Source organism: Parathielavia appendiculata, assembly GCF_033297405.1.
Source record: "Parathielavia appendiculata strain CBS 731.68 unplaced genomic scaffold N657scaffold_9, whole genome shotgun sequence".
Taxonomy (NCBI): Eukaryota; Fungi; Ascomycota; class Sordariomycetes; order Sordariales; family Chaetomiaceae; genus Parathielavia; species Parathielavia appendiculata.
In genome coordinates, this window is record NW_026944228.1 from 98,540 (window position 1) to 126,389 (window position 27,850).

General features: G+C 55.7%; 10 protein-coding genes across 10 annotated transcripts; 7 read left to right on the forward strand and 3 right to left on the reverse strand.

Annotated features, from left to right (window-relative positions):
* Window positions 1–293: 293 nt before the first annotated feature.
* Window positions 294–1,273, forward strand: N657DRAFT_646794 (uncharacterized protein). The gene has a single exon (XM_062793184.1). The coding sequence runs from the start codon at window positions 617–619 to the stop codon at window positions 929–931; it is 315 nt and encodes a 104-aa protein (XP_062645900.1). The 5' UTR covers window positions 294–616; the 3' UTR covers window positions 932–1,273.
* Window positions 1,274–1,306: 33 nt separating this feature from the next.
* Window positions 1,307–11,674, reverse strand: N657DRAFT_681942 (uncharacterized protein; the record flags this gene model as incomplete). Its single annotated transcript, XM_062796441.1, has 10 exons — window positions 1,307–1,409; window positions 1,504–2,465; window positions 2,530–4,164; window positions 4,255–6,418; window positions 6,480–9,248; window positions 9,319–10,088; window positions 10,225–10,311; window positions 10,371–10,893; window positions 10,966–11,093; window positions 11,144–11,674. The coding sequence occupies 10 exons, from the start codon at window positions 11,672–11,674 to the stop codon at window positions 1,307–1,309; spliced, it is 9,672 nt and encodes a 3,223-aa protein (XP_062645901.1).
* A 1,026-nt stretch (window positions 11,675–12,700) lies between these two features.
* N657DRAFT_575778 (glycosyltransferase family 32 protein) lies at window positions 12,701–14,134 on the reverse strand (the record flags this gene model as incomplete). Its single annotated transcript, XM_062789129.1, has 4 exons — window positions 12,701–13,003; window positions 13,085–13,328; window positions 13,371–13,654; window positions 13,742–14,134. 4 exons carry the CDS (start codon window positions 14,132–14,134, stop codon window positions 12,701–12,703), a joined length of 1,224 nt encoding a protein of 407 aa, XP_062645902.1.
* A 381-nt stretch (window positions 14,135–14,515) lies between these two features.
* Window positions 14,516–15,875, forward strand: N657DRAFT_646801 (putative non-ribosomal peptide synthetase). Its single transcript, XM_062793185.1, has 2 exons — window positions 14,516–14,903; window positions 15,094–15,875. Exons 1-2 carry the CDS (start codon window positions 14,723–14,725, stop codon window positions 15,732–15,734), a joined length of 822 nt encoding a protein of 273 aa, XP_062645903.1. The 5' UTR covers window positions 14,516–14,722; the 3' UTR covers window positions 15,735–15,875.
* A 2,363-nt stretch (window positions 15,876–18,238) lies between these two features.
* N657DRAFT_646806 (uncharacterized protein) lies at window positions 18,239–18,649 on the forward strand. Its single transcript, XM_062793186.1, has one exon. The coding sequence runs from the start codon at window positions 18,262–18,264 to the stop codon at window positions 18,619–18,621; it is 360 nt and encodes a 119-aa protein (XP_062645904.1). The 5' UTR covers window positions 18,239–18,261; the 3' UTR covers window positions 18,622–18,649.
* A 114-nt stretch (window positions 18,650–18,763) lies between these two features.
* N657DRAFT_492065 (uncharacterized protein) lies at window positions 18,764–19,569 on the forward strand. Its single transcript, XM_062787632.1, has one exon. It carries the CDS (start codon window positions 18,936–18,938, stop codon window positions 19,425–19,427), a length of 492 nt encoding a protein of 163 aa, XP_062645905.1. The 5' UTR covers window positions 18,764–18,935; the 3' UTR covers window positions 19,428–19,569.
* On the forward strand, window positions 19,570–20,015 carry N657DRAFT_492048 (uncharacterized protein). Its single transcript, XM_062787631.1, has one exon. It carries the CDS (start codon window positions 19,711–19,713, stop codon window positions 19,933–19,935), a length of 225 nt encoding a protein of 74 aa, XP_062645906.1. The 5' UTR covers window positions 19,570–19,710; the 3' UTR covers window positions 19,936–20,015.
* A 956-nt stretch (window positions 20,016–20,971) lies between these two features.
* Window positions 20,972–22,583, forward strand: N657DRAFT_646808 (NAD(P)-binding protein). The gene is made up of 6 exons (XM_062793187.1): window positions 20,972–21,153; window positions 21,232–21,302; window positions 21,375–21,586; window positions 21,656–21,740; window positions 21,794–22,085; window positions 22,157–22,583. Exons 1-6 carry the CDS (start codon window positions 21,120–21,122, stop codon window positions 22,417–22,419), a joined length of 957 nt encoding a protein of 318 aa, XP_062645907.1. The 5' UTR covers window positions 20,972–21,119; the 3' UTR covers window positions 22,420–22,583.
* Window positions 22,584–23,068: 485 nt separating this feature from the next.
* N657DRAFT_576119 (uncharacterized protein) lies at window positions 23,069–24,619 on the forward strand (the record flags this gene model as incomplete). The annotated part of the gene is made up of 2 exons (XM_062789151.1): window positions 23,069–23,341; window positions 23,426–24,619. Coding segments are annotated over 2 exons (1,467 nt in total), but the record flags the coding sequence as incomplete, so codon positions are not given.
* A 1,882-nt stretch (window positions 24,620–26,501) lies between these two features.
* N657DRAFT_492150 (uncharacterized protein) lies at window positions 26,502–27,201 on the reverse strand. Its single transcript, XM_062787634.1, has 2 exons — window positions 27,182–27,201; window positions 26,502–27,120 (listed from the first exon to the last, which is right to left on the reverse strand). Exon 2 carries the CDS (start codon window positions 27,017–27,019, stop codon window positions 26,684–26,686), a length of 336 nt encoding a protein of 111 aa, XP_062645909.1. The 5' UTR covers window positions 27,020–27,120; window positions 27,182–27,201; the 3' UTR covers window positions 26,502–26,683.
* Window positions 27,202–27,850: the final 649 nt, after the last annotated feature.

The following is a 27,850-nucleotide window of genomic DNA, read 5'->3' on the forward strand; positions in this document are numbered from 1 at the left end:
AGGTTTCGGGTTTGTTGTGTCAAGGACAACTTCGATTCTGCAACTCAACCTCAAATGGGACCCCGGCAGGAGTGGCAACGCCGAGGCATGAAACCAGCTTTCCTGTCCTGCCAGGTACATTTGTCGAGGTCGAGAAGCGTTCCAACTCCACAACTGAGCCAGCCTAAAGTAGATATGGCTGGTCTGAACGAGGCCGATTCGGCCCTCGGGGCTCTTCGAGGCCCGGACGAGTCATCATCCATCGCGACCCGATTTCCTTTAATTTGTTCCACATCCTCGCAGTAAGATGACATTCCAACCCAATTCCAGAGAGACCCAAGCCCTGCTCCGCGAGCTAGAAACTCACGCTTCCATCCGCTTCTATACCTCATAATCACTCAATAATTAACCGAGGCGAAAATGTCCGCCTCCTCACCTTTGCTCTGAGACAGCGACAGTTCCCGCAACCCCGCCAACACCACAACCACTGGCAGCAAGGCCCCGTCCCCTCGCCTCTCGCCAAAGGCCTCGTCACTTCTCTCGGCGTCAGCCGCTTCGCCTTCGGGGTTGCTACCTCGCCCCGACCCTGACCTTCCGCTTGTTTGGTGTATCGACCTTGCCAGCCGATGGAGCCCTTATGACGCGCTTCTTCGGTGTGCGGGAGATGGGCGGCTGGCTCTTGCTCGCAGAGCGCAGCGCCGAATCCGCCAGGCGGCGTAGTAGTGGTGCAGTGGCATATCCCAGCGCCGCGACGGCGCAGCTTGTGCGCGGCGAGCAAGAGGTTCGTCGGGCGATCTGGCTTAATGTCGCCACCGACAGCATGGATGCGCTGACTCTTGCCGCTGTGTTTATGCAGGGCTCGCTGATGGATGGGGTGGTGCTTGTCAAGATTCTTGGGGCGGCTTTGGTTATGGTCGCTGCCGTGTTGGAGACGGCTTGGGCGTACCCGTGACTCTGACATAGCGTGGGTCTGTACAAATACTCCGATTGCGGGTTTGTTGCCATTCTGAGGCCGTCGAGGTTGGTGTCATACGTACCGTATGATAAGGCGAGGTTTGCAGGGCGAAAATGCCCGTGCCTCGAATCTCTGAAGTGTTGCTCTATAATTAAGTGATCACTCTGTCGTAGTGTCCAAGGCCCCTGTCTCGCCGTCTCTTACGAGAGGACCCTTGGAAACTACTATAACAATAAGTTCACTAGCCTTACAACAGTACAGAATCCTAGTCGACTTGGAAGGGTCACACATGTAGAAACACAGTCAGGATGGATTCATCTGCTGTTCGCACATCCATACGACAGCAACTAAGATACATGCAGCTCCCTCTACTTAGCTGGCCAGACTCAGATCCCGAATTATCGAAGCCGCTTCCTCCACACTCTGGACGAGTTTCTCGGCCGTCCCAACCGGGCAATTCAGACTAATGAGGGAACTAAGCAGCAAAACAGGACGTTAGTAAGCGGCAAATTCAAAGCCGACCTATGGCGGGATCAAGATTGGAGGAAAGGAAATGGAAGAGCACTGACTGATCATCACGAATCGTATACCGCAGTCTCAGCACACTCGGATCCAATGGCGTCGTCACACTTTCCACCGAGGCGTGGTTGATATTCGTCACGGCCGTGAAGTCCATGCCCCTCTTCAGGAGCGCGTCGTCGAACACGGCCGCCTTGGGAACCCCGGCGGGCCATTGCTGCTCCATGACGGTGAACAGCCGGTAAAATCCCCGTCCGTCCTTTGCCTCGGTCACACGCCGGCTGACGTCGCGCGCCGCCTCCAGCATGAGTGTCCGGCAACTCCGTCGCCGCTGCTCATTATCCTCGCTGACCAATGCTGCTGCTGCCTGGCAGAAGTCCCGCACCGGCTCCGACGCCAACTGAACCATGTCGTGGCGCCCTTCGTGGAAGTGCGCCAACATCACAGGAGCCCAGTTTGGCGTGATGCGCCGTCCATTGTACAGATACAGCGCCAGCTGGCAGAGGAGGTCGTACCCGCCCTTGATGGGGACTTTGTTCTGGCCGAGAAGATGAGCGCCAAGCGTGCGCAACTCGTGCGAGATGAAGTCGCGGGATACGCTGGCCTCGAGCCACCTGTCGCGGAGTGTGGCGAGGTGCGCGTCCAAGCTCCGGGGAAGGACCAGAGGAATCTCTTGCGGTGTCGGCGCTCCTTCTTCGGGTGTAGGCTCGCGGGCCGCGCTCGGCTTGTAGGAGGCAATGGCGTCGCGGACCCGGTCGTATAGTGGAGCAGGCGTCGTGCCGTCGAGGTGTGAGTGTTCGACGATGACGCCCGAGTTGCCGTTTGCCGTGACGACGAACTGCAGCGGCTTGTCGTTCCACCGGTTGAAGCCGTCGCCTAGCTTGCCCTGTTTCGCCAAATCTGCGTAGCCGACAGGGTTGCCATCATCAAGGTTAATGGCAAAAGCGGCAGCCTCAATCGTCTGGAAGTAGTGGGCGTTGGCGGGACTAGCCGCCAGCAGCTCGTTGCGTATCTGAAACGGTGTGTGTCAGTAGTTTCCCCCCAGATAACCAAAGCACTTGAGTCAATGCACTCACCTTCGCCCAAGAGTCGCGGTTGTCGCTCGTCAAGATCCCCGCCCAGGTCCCTTCATCACGTACGGTTTCCAGAATGGCCGTCATGGCGGTTTTCAGGGAGTCGAAGGACGCGGGAGCCTCCCCATCCTGCAAGGGAACCTGAAAGAGCCGACCGCGTCTAAACACGACGCAGTAGTCACCGGCCCCTTTCACAATTTCGTCCATGCCAACCTGAGGTCGCCGGTACGTGTTGAACAACCACTTCAGCGGAGCCTTGCACACGGGCGTATCCATGATGAACAGCGCTTCAACCGTCCCATTGTCGATATCTTTCTTGAATTGGAACGCGGTCGCGGCAAGCAGTGCAGCGCGCTCGGCTTGCGTATGCGCGACGTAGCTCGGGTGGTTTATGGCCATAAAGTTGGTGTATTGGAGGGGCTGTCGCATGCGGAGGTGGAAGTCCTCAGCCAGGTGTCTCGAAACCCAATTGGCTACTTTCGGATCACGGGCGTCCTTCTGGATTGCCTGGTAGACCTGCTGGCCGGTGCTGCCCGGCGACGTGAGCTCTCGCACAGCTGCCCGCAGGTGCTCGACTTCGTCGTCGCTCAGGGCAAAGTGGGCAATGTTTTGGATGTGGTTCTGCATAGCTTCGTCCAAATCAGGTACTGGCTGTCGGGCCTCTTCGTCAGGCAGAGCACAGCATTCCAGGCTTTTGACGCCCGTGTCGTTGTGAGATGCAACAGCAGCGTCCTCCCCAAAGTGTTCCTTACTGTGGTCTGGCTCCTCCTCTCGGCTTGATTCCTCCTGTGTCTGCCCCTGCTTGGTGAGGTTTGCAGGGAGCAGCTTGGACCTGGACGCCAGGGTCTCGGCCAGGTGTGTAATGCTCGGCGCACTGGTCAATTCTGAGGCCTGGAGGGTAACCTTGAAGGTGCGCACCATCCAGTTCTTCAGCTCGATCGAGACAAGCGAGTCAAGGCCAAACGACGAAAGAGCTTGGTGAGGGCCTACGTCATCTGCTTCGAGATTGAGGAATGCGACGAATTTCTCAATGGTCGTCTCGAGGATGACCTTGACAGCCTCGTCAAACGTGGTGGCGCTCCGCAGCAAACCCTCCACGTCGCACTTGATAGCAGAGTTCCCATGGTCATGGGAGTCCGATACCGGCAATCGAGGGATCGTTCGGAACATGGCAGCCCAGACGTAGTCTCCCGAGCCGATCTTCATTGACTGCCTGTCGAAGCCCATGAGGGAATGCAAAAATGGCCTGTCTAACTCGACAGAAGGGTCCATGGCGTAGTCCATCAACTGCAGCAGCTCTTGGACGTCGAACAGGATGGATCCCTTACCGACAAAGTCGCGGTTTTCGGCCTTCATGGCGTTGATGGCCGACGTCTCGTCGACCAGGGGCAGGTCGACCGAGACGTAGCGAGTTGGATAGATCCTCTCATGGTGTGTCACGAAATAGTCCTGGAAAGCATTAGCGGCACTGTAGTTCGATTGTCCTGGGTTGCCGAGCGTGCCCGCAAGAGACGCGAGCGTGACGAAGAAATCGAGGTCTGGAGAGCTGAAAGCCTTGTCTAGGTTCCACGTCCCAAAGACCTTGGGCGCGAGGACCGAATTCCATTCCTCTGGCGTCATCTTGACCAAGGGGCGGTCCTGCAGTTCACGATCAGTTCCGTTCATTCCATCGTGTCTCACTTGAAACTGATACCCTGGGTACAAGGGCGTCAGGAAGCACGAACTGACCTTCAAGACCATCCCGGCATGGAAGAGTCCCCGAACCGGCGGTAGGGACCGTCGGCAATACTCGGCCGTCTTTTGGACGCTCTGATGGTCCGTGATATCGCATTGCAAGACGTGAAGTCTCGCTCCTGATTTCTCGACCTCCGCTTCCCACGCAACTCGCTCTTCATCACCGAGCTTCCTGCGCGAGAGGGTCACAATGTGCCCGGCGCCGCGGCTGGCCAAATGTTTGACCAACATTCGACCTATGTCGCCTAGACCGCCTGCAATGATGTATGTGCCGTTGGACTTCAATTGAACAGCAGGTGGCGAGGGTAGGGTCGCCTGGACAGTACCGCCGTCATCTCCGACGTCTACTACCACTTTGCCCATGTGCTTCCTCTCTGAAATCAGCCTGAAGGCCGATTCGAGACGATCGATAGGGAAGATGTTGAGTGGGTGTACTGGCCTTAGGACACCTTGTGCAAACAAGCCGATGACCTTGTCCAGGACCAAGTAGAACAACTTAGGTCGCTCCTGAGAGATGACCACCAAATCAACCGAGGCGAATGTGACGTTCCGCTTGAACGGCGCCATGCTGATGTGTCTGCCCTTGTCAATGTCAGATTTGCCGAGCTCGATGTGATACCCGAAAGAAGCGACACAATCCCACGACTCTGCCAACATCTCGCCCGACGTCGAGTTGAGCACCACGTCAACACCTCGGTTCCCCGTCAGCCGCATCAGACGGCGCTTGAAGTCGCTAGGCGTGGCGCGCGAGGAGAGGATGTGGCTCTCCGGAATCCCATAGTCGCGAATGAGGAACTGCCGCTTCTCCTCGCTGCCAACCGTGACAAACACGTCGGCACCTAGATGCCTCGCAAGCTGTATCGCAGCCTGACCGACTCCGCCGGAACCAGCGTGAATCAGCACCGTTTTTCCTGGTTCGAGGCGTGCCACGTGGACGAGGCTGTAGTACACTGTGGTGTAAACCACCTGGATCGATGCCGCTTCCGCGAAGCTGACATTGTCCGGCAGAACATGGGCCTCGTACCCGCTCAGCCGGGAGTAGCTGGCAAACGGCTGGGCGTGCATGCCGACCACGCGGTCGCCAATCTTGTAGGTTGCTTGCACGAACTCGCCGGACCCGACCGCCGTGACGACACCGGCGCATTCGCCCATGAAAGTCCCGAGAGAGAGCTGGCCGAGCGCGACGAAGACGTCGCGGAAATTGATGCCGAAGGCCTTGGAATCTATCTGGATCTCCTCGCTGCCCAACGGGGAAGATGGGACAGTATCTGGGACAAAGTGAATGCTGCTTAGGAGGCCGGGAGCACCCAGCTCCATGCGCAGCGGACGTTTCGGATCCTTAAACGGTTGAGGGGAAAGGTGCCCCCGGCCGTTGACGAGGTCTGTCCACTGATTGAACTTCTTGTCGGCGTAGACCCTGGGGATCAATAGTCGGTCGCCGCTGAGCGCAAATTCCTCGTCGTCCGTCACGCGGTGCCCACCATCGGACGAGAGAAGCAGTTGCGAAACGCGCAAAACCTCCTGGACAAGACAGGCAACATCATCGCCATGATTGCGGACCAGGTCCCTAACCTCAACAGTGATGAACCTGATGCCTTCGTTTTCCCGCCGAACGACGCGGGCCAAACCGCTCACCAAGGCTTTGATAGGGGCGACCTGTGGTCCATCCTCTTCCTGAAAGGTGATCCAGAGAATGTTACGGCAGTTGACGAGCAAGTTTTGGAAGCGGCCAAACAAGTCCGGGCTTGGGTTTTCGAGAACGGTCGAATTTGCGCTGTCAAGTACCACATACATGGTTGCACCGGTAGCGTCTTGTTGTTCAACAGCGGGCAGCGTGTCCCAGGTGTAGCTGGCAGTGCTCAACACCTTTTGTTCCTGGAACGCGGAGGATAGAACATCGCCGGCTGAGCGCCCCACGGGGGAAGCTGGATTGAAGATGATTGATACCGAGTCAGGGACCGGGATTGGCTCGGCCGGTGGGCTCACGTTCCTGTCCTCGATGGCTTTGGACACGATGAAGGACGTTCGCGCCAGCGGGCCGTCGCAGTCCGGAGAGGCAAACTCGATGCCGCCAAAGGAGGTCTCAAGTAGTATTTCGTGCCACTCGCCATTCGTGAGCAACGGTGAATCTTTGCGGCCGTCTGCAAACTCCCACCACCTAAGTAAGGACTGTGTTAGTTGAGACGTGGGGAGTTTGGTGGCTGGAATAGGTAACCTACCCGGGAAGAGTACCAAAGATAGTTCCGAGGATCCGGCTGACGACCGCCGTACTCCTATTGACCTCGACGAGAAGCAGTCTGCCGCCAGGCTTCAGCAGCTTCCTGACATGGGTCATGGTTTCACGCATTGACCTGGTTGCGTGCAACACGTTTGAAGCCACGACCAGGTCGAAGGAGTTCGCCTCAAAGCCTTGCTCGACGGGATCTCGGGAGATGTCCAGCGTCTTATAGTCGATGATCGACTTCCACCGATCCAGCCGATCCTTGGCCGTCTCAAAGAAGCCGGACGAGATGTCGGTGTACGTGTAGCTGTGGATCAGGTCCGACGCATCGTCGCCCATGGCCTCAAACAGCGGTAACGTGGCGCTTCCCGTGCCGGCGCCAATCTCTAGGACGTCCATCCCCGGGTTCTTGTTGGTCAGCAGGCGCATGTACTGCACCATTTGCATGTACAGCGGCTTGAACGGCCCTTCTTTGTAGAAGCGCTCCAGCAGGTTATCGGCTACAAGCAGCTCGAGCGGGTTGACGCTGTTTGTCAGGATGTCGGGAAGGTTTCGGCCGATGCGGCCGAGCATTTCGCCCTCGATGCCGGAGTTTGCGGATTTGTCGAGCGTTTGGGCACGCTCCTCATCACTCAGGGATGTGCAGGCGTCGCTGCAAGCATCTGAATGGACAGCGTCGGAAATCCAACGCGAGAATTCACACAGATGGGGTAGCGGGGCGGTCTCGGGGGCCTGGATCATGGGCATGTCCTTGACGTCGCTAAGGTAGATGGCTGTTGCCTTCTCGGTGACGCTGAGTTGTTCGAGGAATGCTGAGCCTTTCGCAACGTGTGGACCAACCAGACGCGCAAAGGAGGACTCGGCGAGGAAATCCGGATCGTCGTTCCAGTACACCTGGTAGTTGTGCTTGCGCTCGAACGGCCGCCGGGACGAGGCTGGACTTGCTTCCTCGCCAACGGCGCGCATCAAGAGACCCCTCACCGAGGACACAAGCGTCAGCTTGCCCGTGACAGAGTCGTGCTGAAACGCCCAGACATTTCCCCTTGCTGCGCTCTTGCCCTGAGGCTTGAGCTCCATGGCAACGAGCATCTCGTCGCCCGGCTTGCTCGAGAGATGACCGTAGAAGACCGACTCCTCAGTGGTGACGGGCATCAGGGGTGCCTTGGTGATTTCCCGGTGGAATATGGCCGGGAGCATGTGGTTGGACGCGTCTAAAGTGGTGGGGTGAATCAGATGCGGCTGGAAATATCCGAAGGGCATCCACTGGCCGATATCCGGAATGTTCAACTTGGACAGGCCAACCCCGGGACCGATGTAAGCCTCGGTCAGAAGGGCAAAGCTGGCTCCCCAGTCGTTGCCCGCCGCTCTCCGGTCATCGTAGAATGTTTCCATATCCATCTTCTCCTGAGCCAGGGATTGGATCCTCTTCAACGCTTCAAACGCCTCTTCGATCGGCGCGTTGTGCTCCTCACCAAGAAAGACGCCGGGAGCCTCGGGCTTCAGAGCAGCACCAGCAGAAGAGTCTAGGTCGACTCGGATCATGCCGGACACATGCTCGGCCCATGTTTGGTCCGGCTGCAGGGAAAGAATTCGCACTGAGTACCAGGGGCTGTTCTCGCTAATCTTGGACGGGCTGAGAATCAGCTGAACTTCGATATCCCCGCCGGGACCGTCGGTTGTCGACTCGACAGGTAGAATGATGGGACGGGCAATGCGCACATCCTTCATGATGGTGCTGGCAATCCTAGCTCCCTCTTGGGGGTTTTGCATCTGAACGAGCTGTTTCATCGCCTCAACACCCATCGTGCTATAGCCCGCGCCCGGAAAGATGACCATGCCGTCAACAACGTGGTCTTTGAGCCAAGGAAGCCTCTGCACATTGATGTGATGCCGCCAGCGGGGCTCGTCGATCGGGCTCATGACGTCGTACACGCCGAGCAGGTCGTGATACGGGAAGCGGCGCAATCGGTGGTCGCGGCTGAGACGGGATTCGGACCAGTGTTTGACGCGATGGTCCCACGGATATGGGGGAAGGTCGCCGATGACTTGCGCGGCCGGTTGATGATGGGTGGTAAACAGACTCTTGAAGTCTACCTTGGCTCCCAGCTCGAACAGCCGGGCGATGGATGCCGAAAATGACTCTGCCGAATTCTTGCCTCTCGACAGCGGAGCCATGTACGCGGACTTGAAACCTGGCATCGTCGAGAGGATCTGGTTGATCGGGCCCTGCAGTGCCGGGTGTGGCCCGATCTCGATCAGGACATTCGCGACATCCTGGGATCCCGTGTCTGCCATGCTCCGGACAAGAGCAGTCATTGCGTCGCTGAAACGGACCTGGGATACGAGATTGTCGACCCAATATGCTGGTCCGAACCCAGAGATCTTCGCATCTCCGGTCACCGACGAATAGAACGTGTCCTCCCGGGCCTCGAAACTGGCGAGTCCTTCGAGTGACTCCAAATAGGAGGCTGCCACTTTCTCCATATGGTGGGAGTGATAGGCTGTTTCGACCTTGAGCTTGCGTGCAAACACGCCCCCCGTAACCAGCATTTCTTGGATGTAGTCGATGGCTGGCTCATCTCCAGAAAGAGTGGTGCTGGCCGGACTGTTGATGCAGGCGATGGTGACGCGGCCCTTCTCGCTGTCAAGGTTGGCGGCCTTGATTGTCTGGAGCGCAGACTGCTCGCCATAGCCCGTGGCCAGCATCGAGCCGGGTAGCGCGTTGAGCTTCCTGGCAACAGAAGAATATCGACCCCGGAAGAACGAGCTGAACGCATTGTCAGTCAGTACTGTCACAGCACATTCTGTGCAAGTCTCTGGCTCCAGTCCACACCTACCACATGATTGCCCCTTCCCTTGTCAGGGCGCCGACGGCGTATGCTGCGGCGATTTCGCCGGAGCTGTGCCCGACGACGGACTTGGGTTGGACGCCATACTCAAGCAGGGTATCAACCAAGGCCATCTGGAGTATCGTCGTTGTGGGTTGCGCCAGAGCGCTCTCATTGATCCGTGACTCGGCCGTCGGTTTGGTCACCTCTTGTACCAAATCCCACTCGCAGCCCAAACCCTTGAGTATTTCAGATGACTTCTGAATGGACTCTTTGAATGTCTGCGAGGAAGAAATCAGCTCGGCACCCATGCCTGCCCATTGTGCGCCCTGGCCGGTAAAGACGAAGGCGATGTTCGCCCGTGGCGCGGCTCGTGTCTTAGAGACCTTGGACTCTTCTAGTGTTGCCGTAAGCTGCGCCAGCTCCGACGCCACAAAGGCTTTCCTCCACTTGAACAGCGACCTGCGACAAGCGAGGGTGTAAGAGAGGTCCCTCAGGTCGGAATCAGCGACAACATTTCGGCCTGCAAGCCACATCCGGATTTGTCCAGGCATGGCATCGAGGGCAGCCTCTGAACTGGCCGACAATGGAAAGATCAGAGGCATACCCGTTTCCAATGCCACATTTTCTTGTTTGGCCTCCGGGGTGCCGTTCGTTCGGGTAAACACTTTGGCAGTGAGGTGAGACACGGCACCGTTGATGCTGGCGGCCCCATTGGTAATGGTCGAGCCTTTATCTGAGATGAACTGCTCCAGGGTTTCCAATATCACATGGCAATTCTGTCCAACAATGTCAGTCGCTTCATGCCTATTAGGCGTGGCTCGGGAGTAATTCAGGAGCAAAAGCGCCGCTTTGGTAACGAGCCGACTCCTGAGACGTCTGGAACGGGGTAAAAAGAGCGCAGATTTGACGTACTGTGCCGCCGTAGCCAAAGGAATTAAGTGACACTCTCAGGGGGGTCGTTTCGCCTTCCGGAACCAGCGGAACAAGCTCCAGGGGTACCTACTGAGTGTGAGCGTGGTGGCCCTGAACCAATTTACAAGCACTACACAGTAACTCACCGAAATCTGTCTCTCGTCCAGTCTAAGGCCTGGCTTGGGTTCAATGAAGTTCAGATTAGGCGGGATCTGTTGCTTCTTGAGCACCAGGACAGCCTTGATTAGCCCGGCGATACCGCTGGCCGCCTCCAAGTGGCCGATGTTGGTCTTGACCGAGCCTACGTAAACGTGCCTCGCCCGGGCCTTTTCACCAAACACGTTTCCGAGAGATTGAATCTCGGCTTGGTCACCGACCTGGGTCCCCGTGCCGTGAGCCTCAACATAAGGCGTCTCGTGCGGGTCCAGACGAGCCGCCGCATATACAGCGCGTATCAAAGCCTCCTGGGCGTCCGGGTTTGGGAGCGTGACTCCGGTTGTCTTTCCGTCTTGGTTGGCTCCCGAGTTTCGAATTACGGCGTGAACTGTGTCACCGTCATGAAGGGCGTCCTTCAACCGCTTGACCACGACAGAGGCAACGCCTTCCCCGCGGCCATACCCGGCTCCTCTGCTGTCAAAGGTGAAGCACTTGCCGTCCGAATTGAGCATACTACAAAAATGATCAGCGTCCATCCAGGCCCAGTAATAAAAGCTAAAATCAGAGCGGGTTGGCACCACTTACCCGCCTGAGCTCATGGACACGTTCTGATCGGGGTGTAATATGATCTCGGTTCCACCGACAATGGCCATCCTAGATTGCCCCGTCCTCAGGGCGATACAGGCTTCATGAAGCGCAACCAAGCTACCAGACTGCCAAGATTTAGCTTTGGGAGACATTGATGGAGCATGCAGTAACTCACGCAGCCGGTGTCAATTGTCATGGAGACACCCCGGAGATCGAAGAAATGCGAGATCCGATTCGCAATGATGGCCTCCCCAGTCCCTCCAATGTGGAATTTGGACAGTGTCTCGAGGTTTTTGTAGCCCATTCGGTCATAGTCGCGGGCAAAAAGCGCGGCAAACACGGCCGTATCAGAGCCTCTAAGGCTCTCGATATTAAGGCCAGCATTTTCCAAGGCTTCGTAGGTTGTCTCCAGGAGGATCCTCTGTTGGGGATCGGTCACGTCGGCCTCGTGTGAGCCGAAGCCGAAGAATCTCGAGTCAAAGTCGGCCACGTCTTGCTTCAAGAAATATCCGCTCTTCGTGTTGTACGCCTGGATGGAGGTGGCATCGGGGTGATAAAAGGCATCGGCATTCCAGCGGTCAGCCGGTACAGTACCCCAGCCCGAGCCGCCCTCGCTCAGCAGCCGCCACAAATCCTCGGGGCTCCCGACGTTGCCGGGTAACCGGCAACCCATGCCAATGATAGCAACGGGCTCAGGGTCTGCCATCGTGGCGGTAATCGAGTCGTGCGAACAGAACGCCGGTCACCGCGGCCAGGTAGAGTAGCAAACTGGATGTGAGGCTGCAAACTAGGCCGTTGCAGATAGATGATATTGAAAAGAATCAAGAGAGAGTCTGGTGCATGGGAGGTTGTCAGCTGAGTCTTAACAGAGCAAAACTGTCGTCAGCTCACCGGGCGTATTTGCGGGCTCCGTCCTAGTAGGGAATGCTTGCTTCCAGCGACAGCAAAACCGTCGTAGCAGAACTTTGGCATGAATCCTGCGGCGTCCATAGAGTGGTAGGGTGGTGAGCCCCCCGGCATTGAGGGCAGTGCATGTTGACATTCGGCTCTTGAGCGTGCGATCGGGCCGCAAGTCCATACGAGGTAGGTCCCAGAATCCGCAGTGACAGCCAATGTGAATCCGAACCCAACATCTGCCTGCGAGTTGAGAGGGTGATGGCCAATGACCAGAGTGCGATCGAGCCCGACCAGACTGAGCCAGACGGGCCTCAAGCCCGTTTTTCCGCATGCCTGAAAGGGACGTGATCCTAAAGGAATGTAATCCTGGAGCATGCGTAAGTCCCCTATAGTACGTACAGAGGTTGTACATGTAGGTTGCGAAGGATGAGTGGTGGTAGCTATAGCTTAGGACGATCGCCCACTGTGGTAGTACTCGCGAGTTAGGTTTGAGGGTGGGGCTTGCTTACGCCCAGATCACCTCCTGGCGGTCTATGGTGGCAGCGACCCACAATACCCCGCAACAGTAAGCTATTCCTAATCCAGGTAACATTGACATCCAATGAGCTTCACCTTCAAACTTCGTCATCTACGATTCCTTGGGATTGTTCCTACAACAATATCGTGGTGATGAGTGATACGAGGGTAAATTTCCTAGGCAGTCGAAAGCCACCCCTCCTTGTCCCGAACAGTTGCTGATCTCACCGCACAGAGTCCGAGACCTCCCACCTCTTCTGGCTTCCACTCCCCGCACGGTGCACCAACCACGGCGAACCTCGCACGCCGAGCATACCACCTACGGCTCCAGAAGGCCAGTCTTCAGCGCGAATGCCGGGCGCGGCGCCTCTCGCAGGTTTGGGGATTGCCTCTTCTGCCTAAAATGCACCGTGCCATACCTCAGCAGCTCCATGAATGTACCGGGGGCCCGATCCATGCCCATGTTCTCGTCTGCGTCCAGCAGCGACCCCAACTGGGGTTTGTGAGTCAGCCCCTTGACGTGGGAAATCTTCCACATGCTGCTGTGAGCCAGCGTCTCCCAAACGACCCGCTCTGCCTCCCGATGGTCGCCATCGTCGTCGTCGTCGTCTCCTACTTGCCCCTCTTGCTTCGTCTCCTTCGCTCCCTTTTGGCGGTTGGCGCTGTCCTGAACCTGCTCACTGCAGCAGCTCTGCCTCCTCACCGACATCGACAATAGACGCAGCATACGCTCCCCGCCGTTCTTGGCAGCCCCGAGCATCTTCATCGGCATGCCGGTCTCGGGCGCATAGTCGAGCAGCAGCATGTGGCGCGTCCAGTACTCGACGCCCGAGAAGCCGTCGCCCGCGTCCTCGAGCAGCGCCAGCCGGTTCCACGCGGCCATTTGCATCGCATAGTCGAGCAGCTCCTGCATGCTGACCTTCCAGTCAAAAATGGCCAGGCCGCCACTCGGCTTTTGCTGCTGCTGTGCCTCGGTTGACGTCTGCGACTGCTCCTGGGTGTTCTTGCTAGCTGCAAACATCCTCGGGAGATAGCTGAACAGAGCGTTGTGCGTGACGCCCCTGTGGTTGTTCCGGTCCTTCCACAGATGCAGGATGAGGTCGTTCAGGCGGCGGATGAAAGGGTTGCTCTTCCTCGCTGCCATGAAATAGTTGAAGATCCACTGATCTCCCCGCAGGACTGTAGCCACCTCGTAAGTCGAGTTTGGGTCACTGATGCAGTCCCAGCAGATGCGATCCATGTGCAGAACCATGATGCTGCCCGTGTCCATCCACTGACTCGGGAGGTTATATGGTCAGCGCTGCCTTCGTGATAGTCTGAGACAGGCATGGCGGTTATGATACTGGAAATAATCACATACCGCCCCGCCGTGCTCGAGGATGGACGCGGTCCTGACAAAGTCGGCGGAGTGCTGCCCGACATAAGGCCCGTCCATCGTTCTGTTGACGAAGCAGTCGGGCAAATTCTGGGCCGATAGGTATCGGAGGGCATAGCTGGGCGAGTCGGGCACGTTGTCTAGGACGCGAATCGTCCAGTCAGGCCCGCAAATGCGCACCCAGTCCACGGCGTTGCGCTGGCACCACGCCGGCATGTTGAGCACGCCGTCGTGCCAAAACGACCAAATGTTCTTCTCCGAGGTGACGGGGACAAACTGGTTTAATGAAGCGAGGATGTGCTCGTCGGTTCGTGTATCATAAACCTCTATAGCCTCCAGTTTGTCGGCATAGCTCTCGGGGATTGGGAAGTCTGCCATCTTCCGTTCTGTGTTGGCCCTTTCCGTTCTTGTTTGTTGAGGATGATATGGATGATATGACGACAGTGACTTGACGAAAGTGGTAGCAATGGGAGGCGGTGCTGACGCTAAGGCAGCCTTTAGTATTCATAGGCATTATACCAAACTGTGTGATTACCTACACTGCGGGCGGACTCGGTTCTTCTGTTGCCAAAGAGGTCGGTGCAGCTACCCCAGGTACCTAGCCCAGCGTTCATATTCCCACAGCCTAATGCAGGTCAGATCCTCGCTGTCAGACGGGCCTGCGGTCCGCTACCGGTGTGATTTGTCGTTGGCCAGGTATTCGGCACCTCGTATTCCGTGGCTTCGGACCATCCTGACATCCTTCTCGTCAACTCCGTCCCCAGCCTGCCTGCTGCAAGGGACACCATGGTGTCCTCATAGTCAGTTGAAGAGCTCACGGTGGGGAACGACTGTTTCCCGTTATTTCTCGTGCTTCCCTTATACTGCTTATTCTACCGGCAAAGTTACTATCACCCGTTCCCAAATATACTCGCTGAGACAGCTACGAACGCGACATCGGCAATTTAGAAATACACTTCATCAATTATGCCGTCAGAGTCGTTACCCGGTGTCGACTGCACAAGAACTGCAACCTCGGAGCCCCAACTGCTCGAGCTCGGCCCGGACCTCACCGTCTACGTCGGTGCCGAGCGCGACGCCCGTTTTATCTACAAGGAGATCTATCAAGACCACTGTTACGACATCGCCCCGTTGCCTTCCAACCCTTGTATGCTACCCTTTCTATTGGAGACCGATTGTTTCCGCCTTTTTGAACCCCCTAGCTACGAGTCTTGATCATGCTTTTGAAGCTGAAAGAAACGAAATTCTAACTCCCGTTCCCTGGCCCACGTGACAACTGACGGATCCCGTCCCGGAGAAAAAGGGCTATTGCTGATTGGCACCTATGGGCACCTTAGTTATCGTCGACGCTGGAGCCAACATTGGGCTCTTTACGCTTTACTTCAAGGCCAAGTACCCCGGTGCCCGCATCCTCGCCTTCGAGCCCGCCCCCCTGATCTTCGACCTTTACCGCCGCAACCTCGCCCTGCACAGCGTGCCCCTGGATGACATCGACGCCCACGCCTGCGCCCTGGGAGCCGAGCCGGCAACGTCAAAAATGCTGACGTACTTCCCCAACGCCCCGGGCAACTCAACCTTTGTGCCGGGCGAAAAGGAACTGCTGCGCAAAGCCCTGCCGGCGGAGCATTACCAACGCATGATCGACCGGTCGAGCGCGGGGGCGACCCAGGTTGGCGTTCCCGTCGAGAGGCTGTCACATTTCCTGGACGGCTACCAGGATTTGGAGCAGATCGACTTCTTGAAAGTGGACGTGGAGAGCTGGGAACTGGACGTTCTGCTGGGCATAGACGACCGGCACTGGGAGATGGTGAGGAATGCCGCAATTGAAGTGTCAGAGTTGAGTGGTCTTCGCCAAGACATTGAAGCCCTGCTGAGAGACAAAGGTTTCTCCGTGAAGAGGGAGCTGGCGGCTTGGAGCTATCAGACGGCACCAACCTATACTCTACTGGCGAGGCGTGACGCGGGCATCAAGCACTGAGCCTTGACGAATGAACCTTCACTCGAGAAGCCAGCTGACGCTGCTACTAAGGCGCATATTATCGTCGTATACATTAGGATAATAGCACTGGAAGGACTGCTATCCATCCCGACTGAATACAGGAAGAGATCTTGATTGCAGGCATCTTGAGCATCTGCGAGCTACTTGTTACTTGCTTAGAACTTCTACCTGAGCTGCGAAACCTCTCAAGGGCCCTATAATACTTACTGTAGGTTTCATTATTTCGACAACTTAGACTCGATTTCGGACGTACGTGATTGAATTGTTCAGATCCAATTCGAGTTCTCACTAAAGCGGTAGACTGAAAGCTGTAACCTAACTTACACAGAATAGGCGCCTTGGAGTAATGGGAGAAAGATGATCTAGCGCACGGCGAAGAACCGGTTTAGGGGCCAAAGAAAGGAGGTCACGGGAAGCACGTTGCCAAGTGGCCCGGGTGAAGAGAAGGGAACGAAAGCAACAGTGCCTACCTACCTGGGCGACATAATGTATAACGTTAAGGTAATTTGGCACCTTGAGTCTGTTATTCCCTGTATGCCTCTCCTGATCTGAGCTATAGTCTTCTCCCGAACTTGGCCGAATCATGGTGGTGGCTGAATCTTCAACAACGAGTGTAATGATCTGGATGCTCGCATTGGGAATATCCCTTGTAATCAGTTTGCTTGTTCGCATCAAGATTGGCTTTGGTTACCCGGAAGACTTGCACCTGCATAAGGTATGTTTCCACACCTCCAAGCACCGCTTGGATGCTCGCATCCAGATTATCCCCACCTAGGGCCCTGGTTGTTACCTCCATTTACCTAGTTTGCGGCGATGCATCTGCTGAAACGACAGAGAGCCGAACTCAGGTTGGTAAGGACCATTAATTAAGTATGCCTTCTTACCACGCTGCGCCATGGTCTGAGCGACCCAGAACAGCGTTACTAGAACCAATTTTGTCCGGTCCATCAATTTGAAGAATGACGAGAGGAAGGGCGCTGAGCGCTGACGAGGTTTCGTCTTGCAATCATCACCCAACTCAAAAGCCCGCGCAGGCGCCAAACCCCCCTTCGACGCATAGAGCCAAGCCCCAAAGGACGCTCATAACGTTAAGGTTATCCACAAGTCTGCAGCTGGAGAGCGCTAATCTTATTTAGGACACCGGCCCGGTTTGACAGGACAGCCGAACACACATACTTACTGTGTAGCTAGAAGAATGCAAACCGACAGATGCTCTAGAATCCTGCATCTAGAGTGGTGGCAACACACGCTAGATGCCGGCTGCCAATAGAGCCGAAAGAGAGCACTGGACTGGTGGAAGAGAAAGGGCAAGCGTCACACCCAGGTTCAATTTCTTTCCCCGCCATCTTGACAGGGTCAAGGGTCTGGATTTTCGCAGACCGGCCCCACAGCGCTAATGTGTGGCTCGCTAGAGTGAAAATGGCATGGCGCGAACGAAGGGAACGCACTCAGGGGCAAACGACCACTTGCATCAAACAGCTGACAACGGAAACAACCATTGACGGCGAGAGGCCCAGAAGAGATTCGGAATATACCAAGACCACGCATGAACGGCGAAAGCGAATCTGATACAGGACAAATGGCGGCAAGAATCGACGAGAAAAAATCTCTCATGGTACGGATGTATAGGGCCCTCTTCGCTTGCGACCGCTCATTTATCTCTGGATCGTTTGGCCCGCGTCAAGGACACGAGCAAACCTGAAGCGTGCCGAGCAAGATAATGCCCGAGCCACCGAAGTCACCAGAATCGAGCTCGTATCACGGAAATCAAGATACTTGTACTCCGTATATATGGGTCATTGATCATTCTTGTAAGAACCGCCGTTCGACTGTGTGCGATCCAGTTTTAATGGAACAGGGGTGAATCTAGGCGTTTGGCTGGACCTGTATACGGAAAGCGCCGAAGGTGCACGCGTGGCGATGGGCTAGGATTTGAAATGGGATGCATCCGCCCGCCCGATAAGAAAGGAGGATTGTCAGCTGGGAGCAACACTGAAAACCACCACTGAAAAATTGAAAGAGTGCAGAATCTCAGGCGGCTGAGTCCAAGGGCCCAATGCCGTTTGTATGATTGCCCCGGGAGACGGGGACTGGAGGCGACCGGAGATGGCATGGCCGGCCCGCTTTGTTGGGCCGTGTTGGGTCGAGTAGCCAACAGATGTCGACATCATTCGCAATCTGTGGCCGCTTCGATGAGACTACCTATCCGTCAAAATCCATATCGTACATTTGGGTTCGCGATTGTTGGCCTGATTGCTGTATGAGGGAGCTCGGCCTTGTCGTCATTTGTCGTGTTAGCTGACAGTCTGTTCATGCTCATCGATCCTTCATGCGCTGTTTCCGCTGCGGAAAAGAGGCTGGCCAAGCCAATGACTTCCTGCTGCGCCCGCAACGAGCTTGCTGGTTCCCACTCTCGCACGGGACGGCGAATGCAGCTCCAGGCGACTTTCGCCCAGATTGGCTAGGGCGCTTGAGGACCCACAGCCTGATATCCCAAGGGCAAGGTATGTACCCAGCTGGGGTCGTGAGGGTGCTGCCCGTGCTCTTTCCTTTTCCCATTTCAGTTGCCAACCGCCCAGGCCCCAGGGGCTCCAGGCCTCTTGCTCTCCTTGCCCAACAAAAGCTTCGTCTGCGATCATTCGGCCTCGACTCACCGCTCCGTAGGAGTGGAACGGTCACAGAAGGAGCTGATCGGCAACGAGGCCAGTCGGGCTTGCGTTTCTCGATTCGTCGGCCCAATACGGATACCTCCCGTCCATTCCTTTTGGTTTCGCTGTCGACCTTGCTCGTCTCCTGCTGGGAAGGGGTCACGGGCCCGCCATTCTCTTCGTCCGACGTTGTCCACCATCGCGTGGCTTCTTATTGATTGAGACATTCAATCACACGTTGTGTGTTCGTTGATGGTCAGTTTCATCCCAACCCCGGTCACAAGCCCCATTGTCCTTTCCCAGCGCGAAACAACTGCTATGCGCCAGCTAGTGCCTAGTCGACCCAACAACTGACTTCTTGCAGGTTACCACAAGATCCTTACGATCATAAATTAGGGTCTTGTTCGCCTCGTCGCCAATTTCAGTGGACAGACCGCCCATAAAGTCATCCGTTGACAACATCTCTACCTACCCACTGATCCCGCCATATAAACGTATTTCCGCCACCTGATTCCGGGCCCTCCTCTCCGCCATGGCTTCAGGTTCGGCTCAGAGCCCGGTCGAAAAGCCGGGCATAACCATTGATACCACAGCAACCCCTCTCTCACTCAAAGCCTCGCAAGACACGCTCACCCAGCCGTTCCCCACGCTCGAAGAGAAGGAGACACGACGGTCCGACATCTCTACACCAGCCACCACGCGCGCTAACCCCTTCGACACCGACATCGAGGCGATGCCCGTCATTTCACACCAGCGCTCGAGCCGGCAATCACCGGAGTGCACCAAGGGGGGAACCGACTGCCACGCATGGCCGGGGAGGGACCACTGGAAGCGGAAGGCCAAGGCGGCCAAAAAGAGCCGGCACAGCTCGTGCAACTGTCTGGCGGGCCTGAGCAAGCGCAACCGCATTATAGTGCGCATTCTCATCATCGTACTTATTGTCGCTATCGCCGTCGGTGTCGGCTTTGGCATCAGCAAGCCGCTTGGGGCTGGGATCTGGCGCAGCGAGACGCAGAACAAATGAGCGTTCTCACTCGCTCGATTTGAAGCCCGAGCCCTCCATGCCTACACGCCGTGATGGTGTTCGTCTAGTGTCGGCTCGCGGTTCCACCTTGTCGAAGTCGGTTTCTCCTGTCCTGCGGGGAGCCATACACAACACAACCTCGTTCTACTGCCACGGCGTCGGCAGAACTCCTCGGTCCAGTTCTTGCATCTTCCAGGAGATATGGGAAGTACGGATTGACGTCCACCGATATAGACACCACACAGCCTAGGATACCGTCACCGGCACATTCCGCATCACTTTCATGCACACTTTTCCTCCGGCGTTACTCCTTCCTCTCCTTCTCCTTTCACTGTTTTCCCTTGGGTCGCGGAGCATTTGGCATGGCGTTAGGAAGGGTTTACACAACATGAGGGGCAGCTTTCTCGGATCCATCCAAAGACCGCCAGGCGTGCAGATGGCGGGACTTAAAGAGGTACATACATACGTAATAATCACAAACAATGGGTTGCGATCATGGGTATTGTGAAAGGTACATACAATTTGGGGTGGAAGCTTTCTGCCTCTGGCTTTCTTGAGGTTACATCATTCCGGCATGCTGCTGCAGCTAGGCGATGTGTTGCTGCTTGGTAGTGCAAGCCGATGAATGAAGACTTTGTTCCCGAGGCTGTGGCAGGTCATGTGTCATCATGGCTCTGTACTGCGACTATTGTTCTTTATCCATCTTCGTGGTCAGTGTGTTACTCTGTTGCATGGTTGTCTCGGAGCCCGTCCCATATGTGCTGAGGCCTGATTGGAGGTGGCGTGTTGCACATGACATGTCACTCATGATAGGCACATATCCCGAGACATTGCTATGGTACAGAGACACAGCCACGATCGTGTTCCGCCCACTGGCGACGGCAAAGAATGAACGGCATGTGCAGAACACAGACGGTTTCCGTGACCCTGAGACCTGTATTGTTGTGTTGCCTCGTGCAAAGGGCAGCACCCGAGTCAACTAGGACCTCGGTCCTTGGTCTGTTCAACGGGATGGGCAGAAGCGCACCACCTGCTCAGTCAGTTCATGGCAACAACCTTGGTACCGAATTAGTTGTCAGGGAGGAGAGGGAGTCTGGGGTTGCCCGTCATCCTCTTCAGGACTGTATTATACAACCCAGCCCTGGTTTGTTCGTTACCATGTTACGGTGACGTTGCAAGCAGAGAAATCAAGCAATAGAAGACGGAAAAGGATGATCAAGAAAGGGGAGATGATATAAATGTTAAGAGAAACAAGAAGAAGAAGAAAAGATTAATTGAAAGGAGAAATGAGAGACAAGAAGAGAAAAAGAAAGATAAAAGGAAGAGGAAAGAAAGGGAAAGGAGGATGAAAAAGAAAGAAGTAGTTAGTTAGAACAAAGTGAGAAAGAGGAAAAGAGGAAAAGAGGAAAAAGAAAGAGGGTAAAGAGTAAGAAGAAGGAAGTAAAAGGAGAAGGGGGAATAATAAAGATAGAAGATGCACTGAACAAATCCTTGGGGCTCGGAGGAATCGTCGGGACTGGCGAACGTTGCTCCGCCGAAGCGTCGGTCGAAGCCACGGGGCAAAGAATTCGGGATTCAAACTAAATCAGCAACGGCTCTACCTAACCTAACACCTCTGACTTCGTTTTCTTCTCTCATTGCTACGGAGTATAATCACAACGGGGCAATAACGATCTCGCAAACGAGACAGAGATGGTCAAAATTGCCATTGTCGGCGGCTCCGGCAGTATGATTCCTACCTGACTCCTCCTGAGCTGCCTAGAATCCAGCACCAGACACTGATCGACGATATTGCGAAACACAGACGTCGGCCAGGAGATCATTGACGCGCTTGTTGCGAGGAATAAGCATGAAATCATCCTTCTCTCTCGGAAGGTAAGTTCTGACCCAAGGCGATGCTCGCTCATAGTGTCGCTCGTTCGTAACCCTAACTCCATGTTCACTTAGGATGCTCCCCCTGAGTACGCGGCCCCTGGAGTGACATGGGTGAAGACAAGCTACGAAGACCCAGAGCAGCTGGTCAAGATCCTTCGAGGAGTCGACACCGTGCTCTCGTTCGTTACGGTGGCCACGGATCCCGGAAACTTGACGCAGAGGAACTTGATCGACGCGGCCGTCCGGGCTGGCGTGAGACGCTTTGCACCGAGTGAATGGGCGGCGTGAGTTTGTTCACATGATGGTGAAAACATGAGGATATTCTGTGCTTACCACAGTCCATACGCTGTTAGGTCGGACTCTGAGGAGAGCATGCCTTGGTACCAGGGGAAGCTCGAGATTCGCAAGTACCTCCGGGAACTCAACAAACAAGGGAAGGTGAGTGTCTGGAAAAGGATTTGAGTGAACCCTATTGACATCACAGTTCCCAGATTCTGGAGTACTCGCTCTTCCAGCCGGGCCTGTTTATGAACTACTTCACGTACCCTTACCCGTCGACCAAACATGTCCAGATGATGCCGACTCCCATCGACTATCACAATTGCCGGGCCCTGATGGTAGAGGGTAGTGATGATGCTCGCGTCAGTCTCATTACCGCCCAAGACCTCGCAACCTTTGTGGTCAGGGCTGTCGAGTATGAAGGGGAGTGGCCGCGTGTCGGCGGCATCAGGGCAAGTGAGCTGATGATTAGGCAAATTGTCCAAGTCGGTGAGAGAGTTCGCGGTATGTCTCTTCTGTCCCCCGGGGGTGTGGCGGCACTGACGTTCTGACTATTTTCGAATTGCTTGCGCTAGGCCGTCCCTTCACCGTAGAGAGTCTGAAGGTAGATGACCTCAAGGCAGGGGTGGTCAAGTCCTCGTGGTTGCCCAAGCCCACCCATCCGTCGCTGACGCCTGAGGAGGCCGACACCCAGGCGGAGGCCATGACAGCGGGCATTCTCTTGGGCCTCGCGGCCGAGGCGCTCAAAGTCTCGGATGAGTGGAACAAGCTGCTGCCCGATTTCGTGTTCACAAAGGCCGAGGACTTTCTGACAGAGGCATGGCGAGGCAAGCCATAGATGGGAGGAACCTGATGGCACCCTATCAACTGTCGACAATAAATCAATCTCCCAAACCCTTACGTTTGTCCCACAACATGGGTCTCGGGAAAACCCTTGCTTCCGTTGAACGTATCGGTCTTTGGATTTGGCGCAGTATTGATTGCTCTCCTAAGTCCAATGTCAGAACGGTTTTCGTTCCCTGCCTCACCCCAAGCTTTTGAAACAATTCCATTATCTCATTAGTCAACTATATGTGTTGACCATTGGGTTCAACCGTGAAGGTGACATTCCAAGGGTTCTGGTCATGGTTCCTTGGAGAAACAATTCTCCGGCTCTCTTATTGGATCTAAGCAATATCTAAAGTACTCAACAAGAGCCAAATCCCATCAGGGGGACGCCTTGTGCTGGGGACGGCGAAAAAGGTCTGGTAGGACAATGCTGACTAAGGTAGGCAACAGTCGCATCACCGGCGGTTGGCACTGGCAGCAACGGCTCGTCCGCCGAGTCTCGGCGAAGTCTTAGACTGGATCCCAGCATCCTACCAATTCCAAACTTCATCAGCCGGCAACTCCGGTCTCTTCCACCCTGCAGGCCCAGTGAAACAGCAACCCTTTCCTTGAAGCTCCACATGCTTTTTACAGCCCGCATTCCTTGATCCTATCGCTGGATGGCGGAAACCAGTCCCATCCCCCCAGAGTCCCCATCGGCGGGCGACCAGTCCGAACGGCCGAGGAAAAGGCTCCGCAAAGGCACCAGGAGTTGCTGGGAGTGCAAGCGGCGAAAAGTCGGCTGCATACTGGAAACCCCTACCAGTGCCGTCTGCAACGATTGCAGGCGCCGTGGGACGGCCTGCGTGAGCCAAGAGTTCCCTGACCCCCCTGCGGGCACTGGCAGCAGACAGCGGGCGGTTGAGGATAGGCTGGGCCGCTTGGAAGCCCTCGTCGAGCACCTGGTCAACAAACCGAGCAACGATGCAGCCAGAACCTCTGGTGACTTCTACGGTCTGTCACGTCGAGACGGGGAGAGGGAGCTAATAGCAGTACCCTCCCCCAGGCCAATCACTCCAATCCCAGGCCCGGTGCCTACTTTGGCATCTTCCAAGTACGACGAACTGTCCCAGAAACTTTCTGCTGCGTGGCCTAGCCAGCACGACCTCGATGTGCTCCTGGACATTCCGGACGGTACTAAAGGCTTCCACCTCTACAAAGGAGGCTGTCTGGCGTGTGATGGCGTCGTACGGCCCCGTGGCATCCTCCGGTTGCCACCGCCCGGTTCCCATCCCGTTCTGGTCGCTCGCAAGCTTCTGCTCCTGAGCATTTTCCTTCAGGGGGCAATGTCCAGCCCGGCCCAGGAGGCCACGGGCGTGAAACCGGACTGGCACGCCATCATGGCGCGGGTAGTGGACGCCGCTAGGCTGGTAACGGCCAACGATGATCTCGCCGGCTCCGTCGAGGGGATAGAATGTCTCCTCATGGAGAGCATGTACCACGACGCCGTTGGGAATCTCCACCGCGCGTTCTTGGCCATACGCCGGGCAATAACTATGGCACAGATGATGGGACTACACCGAGGCAACAGGGCCCCCAACTCGAGCGAGATCGACCCGCGACAGTTGTGGTTCCGCCTGACTCAGGCCGATCGCTACATCTCTCTCGTGCTGGGCCTGCCCCAGGGCTCGTGCGATGATGTCTTTGCCACGCCCAAGGCTCTCGAGGACTTCCCACCGCACGCGGCCGAGCGAATGCGACGACTCGACGTCCTAGCAGCCGGGCTCATCTTGCAGCGCAACGTGTCCGACATGTACAACTCGGGTGTCACACGCGAGATCGACAAGTTGCTTCGAAAGTCGGCTGCCGGGTTGCCGTCTCCGTGGTGGCGACCCGCCAACCTTGCCGTGTTCCGCTCTAGCCGCGACGCCCCGGGAGTTTTTGAGGAGGTAATACGCCTAATGGACCAGTTTGTCCACTATCACCTGTTGGCGCAACTGCACTTACCATACCTCCTCTGTTCCCCCGCGAACGCCAAGGACGACGACAACAATCAGTCCATGTACAGCAAGATCACAGCCGCCAACGCCTGCCGCGAGCTTTTGACCCGCTTCGTATCTTTTCACCAGGCCAGTCCAACCGCCCACTACTGCCGCGGCGTCGATTTCCTGGCGTTCTTCGCCACGTCGACGCTGTGCCTCGCTCATCTCGAGGCTTCCCGCCAGAGTCAAACCACGGTTGCGGCAGACGAGGACAGTGAGGCCAACCACAACAGTCTGGCTTTCCTCATCCACCAGCGACCGGGCAATCGTAACTTGATGGAGCAGGCTGCCGCCGGCCTCGACGAGATCGCGGGCGTGACCCAAGATGCAGACGTCTCCAAAATGGGCATCCTCCTCGGGCAGTTGCTCGTCATGGAGGACGACGCCTCCAGCCGCGGCGGGAGCTATTACATCACCGGCTTTCTCGGCCCAATCTCCCCCCCGGTAGCTCTGGGGCCTGGGAATGAGGGCATTGAGGTCGGCGAGGCGAGCGACGACGGGAATAGTCTGCGCATCTTCATCCCGCACTTTGGTGGCATTGAAGTGAAGCGTGCTGCGCAGGAGGAAGAAGGGCAGTTGGCAGCATTTCCCGAAGCGGCGGACGACGGTGTGGAGGAATGGGCTTTGCCTGGTGTAGACCTGGCCTTCGACAATCTCATTCAGGGGTTGGAAGAAGCTGATGGCGGCACCACGGAGCTGTGGACGGGGGGTGAGCAGCGATGCATCTGATAATCCCGGCAGTTGAACTACCCTGGCCTGAGCTGCGGCTGAGGCAGAACTAATCTCGCTTCAGAGTAGCCGCATGAACCAAGCACTGATGTGACAAGCTGTCCAGGCATAATTAGATCAACTGGAAACCCAGGCAGTCGGGTGTCTAAACGATGAACTTAGGTACCTAATATCTTTTCTCGAGTTCGGTCGTTACCTGGTAACCAAGCATCAGCACCCTGACCTGATCCAACCTCGAATTCGTTCTCGAACGCGTCGAAGGTCAGTTACATGTGAAAACCCTCAGACTCTCAGCTTAGCTCCGCACTATTACAGCAACTATTGACAGCCGCACCGCATACTTCCAGGCTGATTCCATCTACAGTCACATCCTAAAATCTGGCCTGGGTCCTGCGCTGGACGACTGCTCTTTTTAGGCCAGTCGACAAACACACACACACACACACACACACACACACAAAAAAAAAAAAAATGAGCGGCCCAGACGGCCACGAACTTCCCATTCCCAACATCCCATTTCACGTCTACGTCATCTCGGGCTTGTTGGTCGCCACCCTGCTAGGAACTCAACTACTGGGGATCTGGCTGACCGGGTTCAAAAAACCCGTGCCGCTGCGGAGCAACGGGCTTGGGCCTGTTTGGGGTAAGGCCCTGAGGTGATGGCCATGTGAGAAGATTTGGGGTATCCATGGAAGGGGAAGAAGGGGAGGGGGAGATCGGGGAAGCTTTCGAGTAACAATGTTGCCGCTCACCTGACTTTAGACATGAACGTGAAAATGGGAGCAAGATTTTGGCATACCGTCAGGCATCTAAGTAACTCCTTCCACTTTCATACCACAATACGTGCTAGGAACATGATGTTTGCTAGAGAATATCATGACTAGAAGATCCGAATATTAGATAGATTCTATTGATGTATAATTCACTATCAGTGAGTCTTTCTTGTTCCTGATATTTTTTCGCTTGGTTGATGCTGTTTGATAACCTTAATATCAGGTAGTTATAGTGTATTTCGGGTCTTAGTTCCGTAAAGGGAGCACGTCTTCGGGAAACACGGTTACTCGAAAGCTTCCCCTCCCCCCTCTCACCCTCTTTTCCAGACGGATTATTGCATGAAGTTTTAGTATAGGGGTGTGGTATGGGTGCTGGAAGATGAAGCATTGTCCTTTAGAACCTGAATAGCTGTACAATTACTGGTAACGTTATGCTGAGCATCCACTGTCTTGGTCTCAAAACGCAAGTCAGACATGTTATGCTCTCTCACATGCACTTCACGTTGCGCTTGTGTAAGCTGTCAACTGGTGCAGTGGAAGACCAGGATCATCACCATGTAGGTGGAGCGTTTTAGGTTGTTCATCTTCATTCATCTACAAAAACATGAAAAAGTCTCCTTGCTGAGGCATCTGGACGCCTCCCTTCCTGTCCCCACCGCCCGTATCTGATATTGACATACAAGAAACCGCCAATTTAATGAAATTCAAAAGAAGAGACAGCCAAAGAAACTGAAAACTTGCTAAGAGGATCTCATGGAGTAGGGCAAGATCGGTCAGATGTTGGTGATGAGTCTATGGAACCGTAGGTGGCCGAGGACGGCCACGGACTTGTTCCGTCGGATTTGTTGATACTCGAACTCCCCGTCTCCGAGCCGAGGATGGTAGAGTCTGGAGATAACAGCAGGGTTGTCTGTGCCGATTGCACGTCCTTGCCGTTGGTGTTCTCGCCGACAGGCCGCCGTTCGCCCCAGTATACCGCGCAGATCATGGCGAGGCAAAAGATTAAGAAGGCAATCATGATGCATTCTTGCTGTTCCAGGATGGGAATCTGGACGTCGCCCTGCGGAGGCGACTGAGTTGGGGCCATGGCGCTGGTTGAGACGCCCAGTTGGGGATGTGGTCTGGCGAAGAATCCGGTGATGACCTTTGGAACCTGACTATCTGGCTGTCGAGCTTCCTTGCTGCTGCCTGTAGAGACAGTTAGTGAGAATGGTCACCTTTTTTTAAGAGCAAGGGTGACTTGACCGACCTGTCCGGGGGCCTGGCCAGGTTGCTGGTGATGAAGCCTTTCAAATCAGCCCCGCGAGTTGCGATTGTGCCTGAGATGAAGAGCTTGTTGGATGCGCAAAGAAACGAGGGGATTCGGGCCTTGTTGATCACAACAATGATGCCGTGTGGTCAAAAATAATTGTTTCACTTCAAATTACGAACAATAGATATGTTTGAAAAAAGAATGAATCTAAGTGAGGGCAACCAAACGATTTAAGAGGAGGCTGCAAGCATGGCCACATATCGTGAGGCTCAACCCCGCCCAGTCGAGGTGCAAGAACTGAAGAATGGCGGAGAAGCAGATCACACAAGGCAGCGGCGGTGCGCCAAGTGCACCGGGCACCCAGGGAACTGCGCAATGTGCTCGTTCTCGTCGCGTTCACAGCTCAGTCGTGGCCCGAAAAAAAATATAAAAGGAAGGGGGAAGTCGATCTCTCTTGGCCGAAGATTGTTGATCGGTTGGCTCCACTTGTTGACGGCGAAAGATTTTAGCGCCGAGCCTGGCTGAGTCGAGCGTAGGCTCTTCCTGCTGGGGTTTGTCGCGTCGTGTCGTTGGCGCAGCACACTCTGGGCTGATTGGCCTGCAGTGGCTGACTCAGGTTCCCGACAAGCGAGTGTAGACGGAGGGAAACTGTGGATGGAGCACTGG

Coding starts and splice junctions, on each gene's coding strand:
- N657DRAFT_492048 (XM_062787631.1), top strand. CDS start 19,711: ATGCACACTTTTCCTCCGGCGTTACTCCTTCCTCTCCTTCTCCTTTCA.
- N657DRAFT_646794 (XM_062793184.1), top strand. CDS start 617: ATGACGCGCTTCTTCGGTGTGCGGGAGATGGGCGGCTGGCTCTTGCTC.
- N657DRAFT_646801 (XM_062793185.1), top strand. CDS start 14,723: ATGCCGTCAGAGTCGTTACCCGGTGTCGACTGCACAAGAACTGCAACC. Junction 14,904..15,093: donor CCCGTTGCCTTCCAACCCTT/GTATGCTACCCT, acceptor TGGGCACCTTAG/TTATCGTCGACGCTGGAGCC.
- N657DRAFT_492065 (XM_062787632.1), top strand. CDS start 18,936: ATGGCTTCAGGTTCGGCTCAGAGCCCGGTCGAAAAGCCGGGCATAACC.
- N657DRAFT_646808 (XM_062793187.1), top strand. CDS start 21,120: ATGGTCAAAATTGCCATTGTCGGCGGCTCCGGCA. Junction 21,154..21,231: donor CATTGTCGGCGGCTCCGGCA/GTATGATTCCTA, acceptor TGCGAAACACAG/ACGTCGGCCAGGAGATCATT. Junction 21,587..21,655: donor GCACCGAGTGAATGGGCGGC/GTGAGTTTGTTC, acceptor ATACGCTGTTAG/GTCGGACTCTGAGGAGAGCA.
- N657DRAFT_492150 (XM_062787634.1), bottom strand. CDS start 27,019: ATGGCCCCAACTCAGTCGCCTCCGCAGGGCGACGTCCAGATTCCCATC.
- N657DRAFT_646806 (XM_062793186.1), top strand. CDS start 18,262: ATGTACCCAGCTGGGGTCGTGAGGGTGCTGCCCGTGCTCTTTCCTTTT.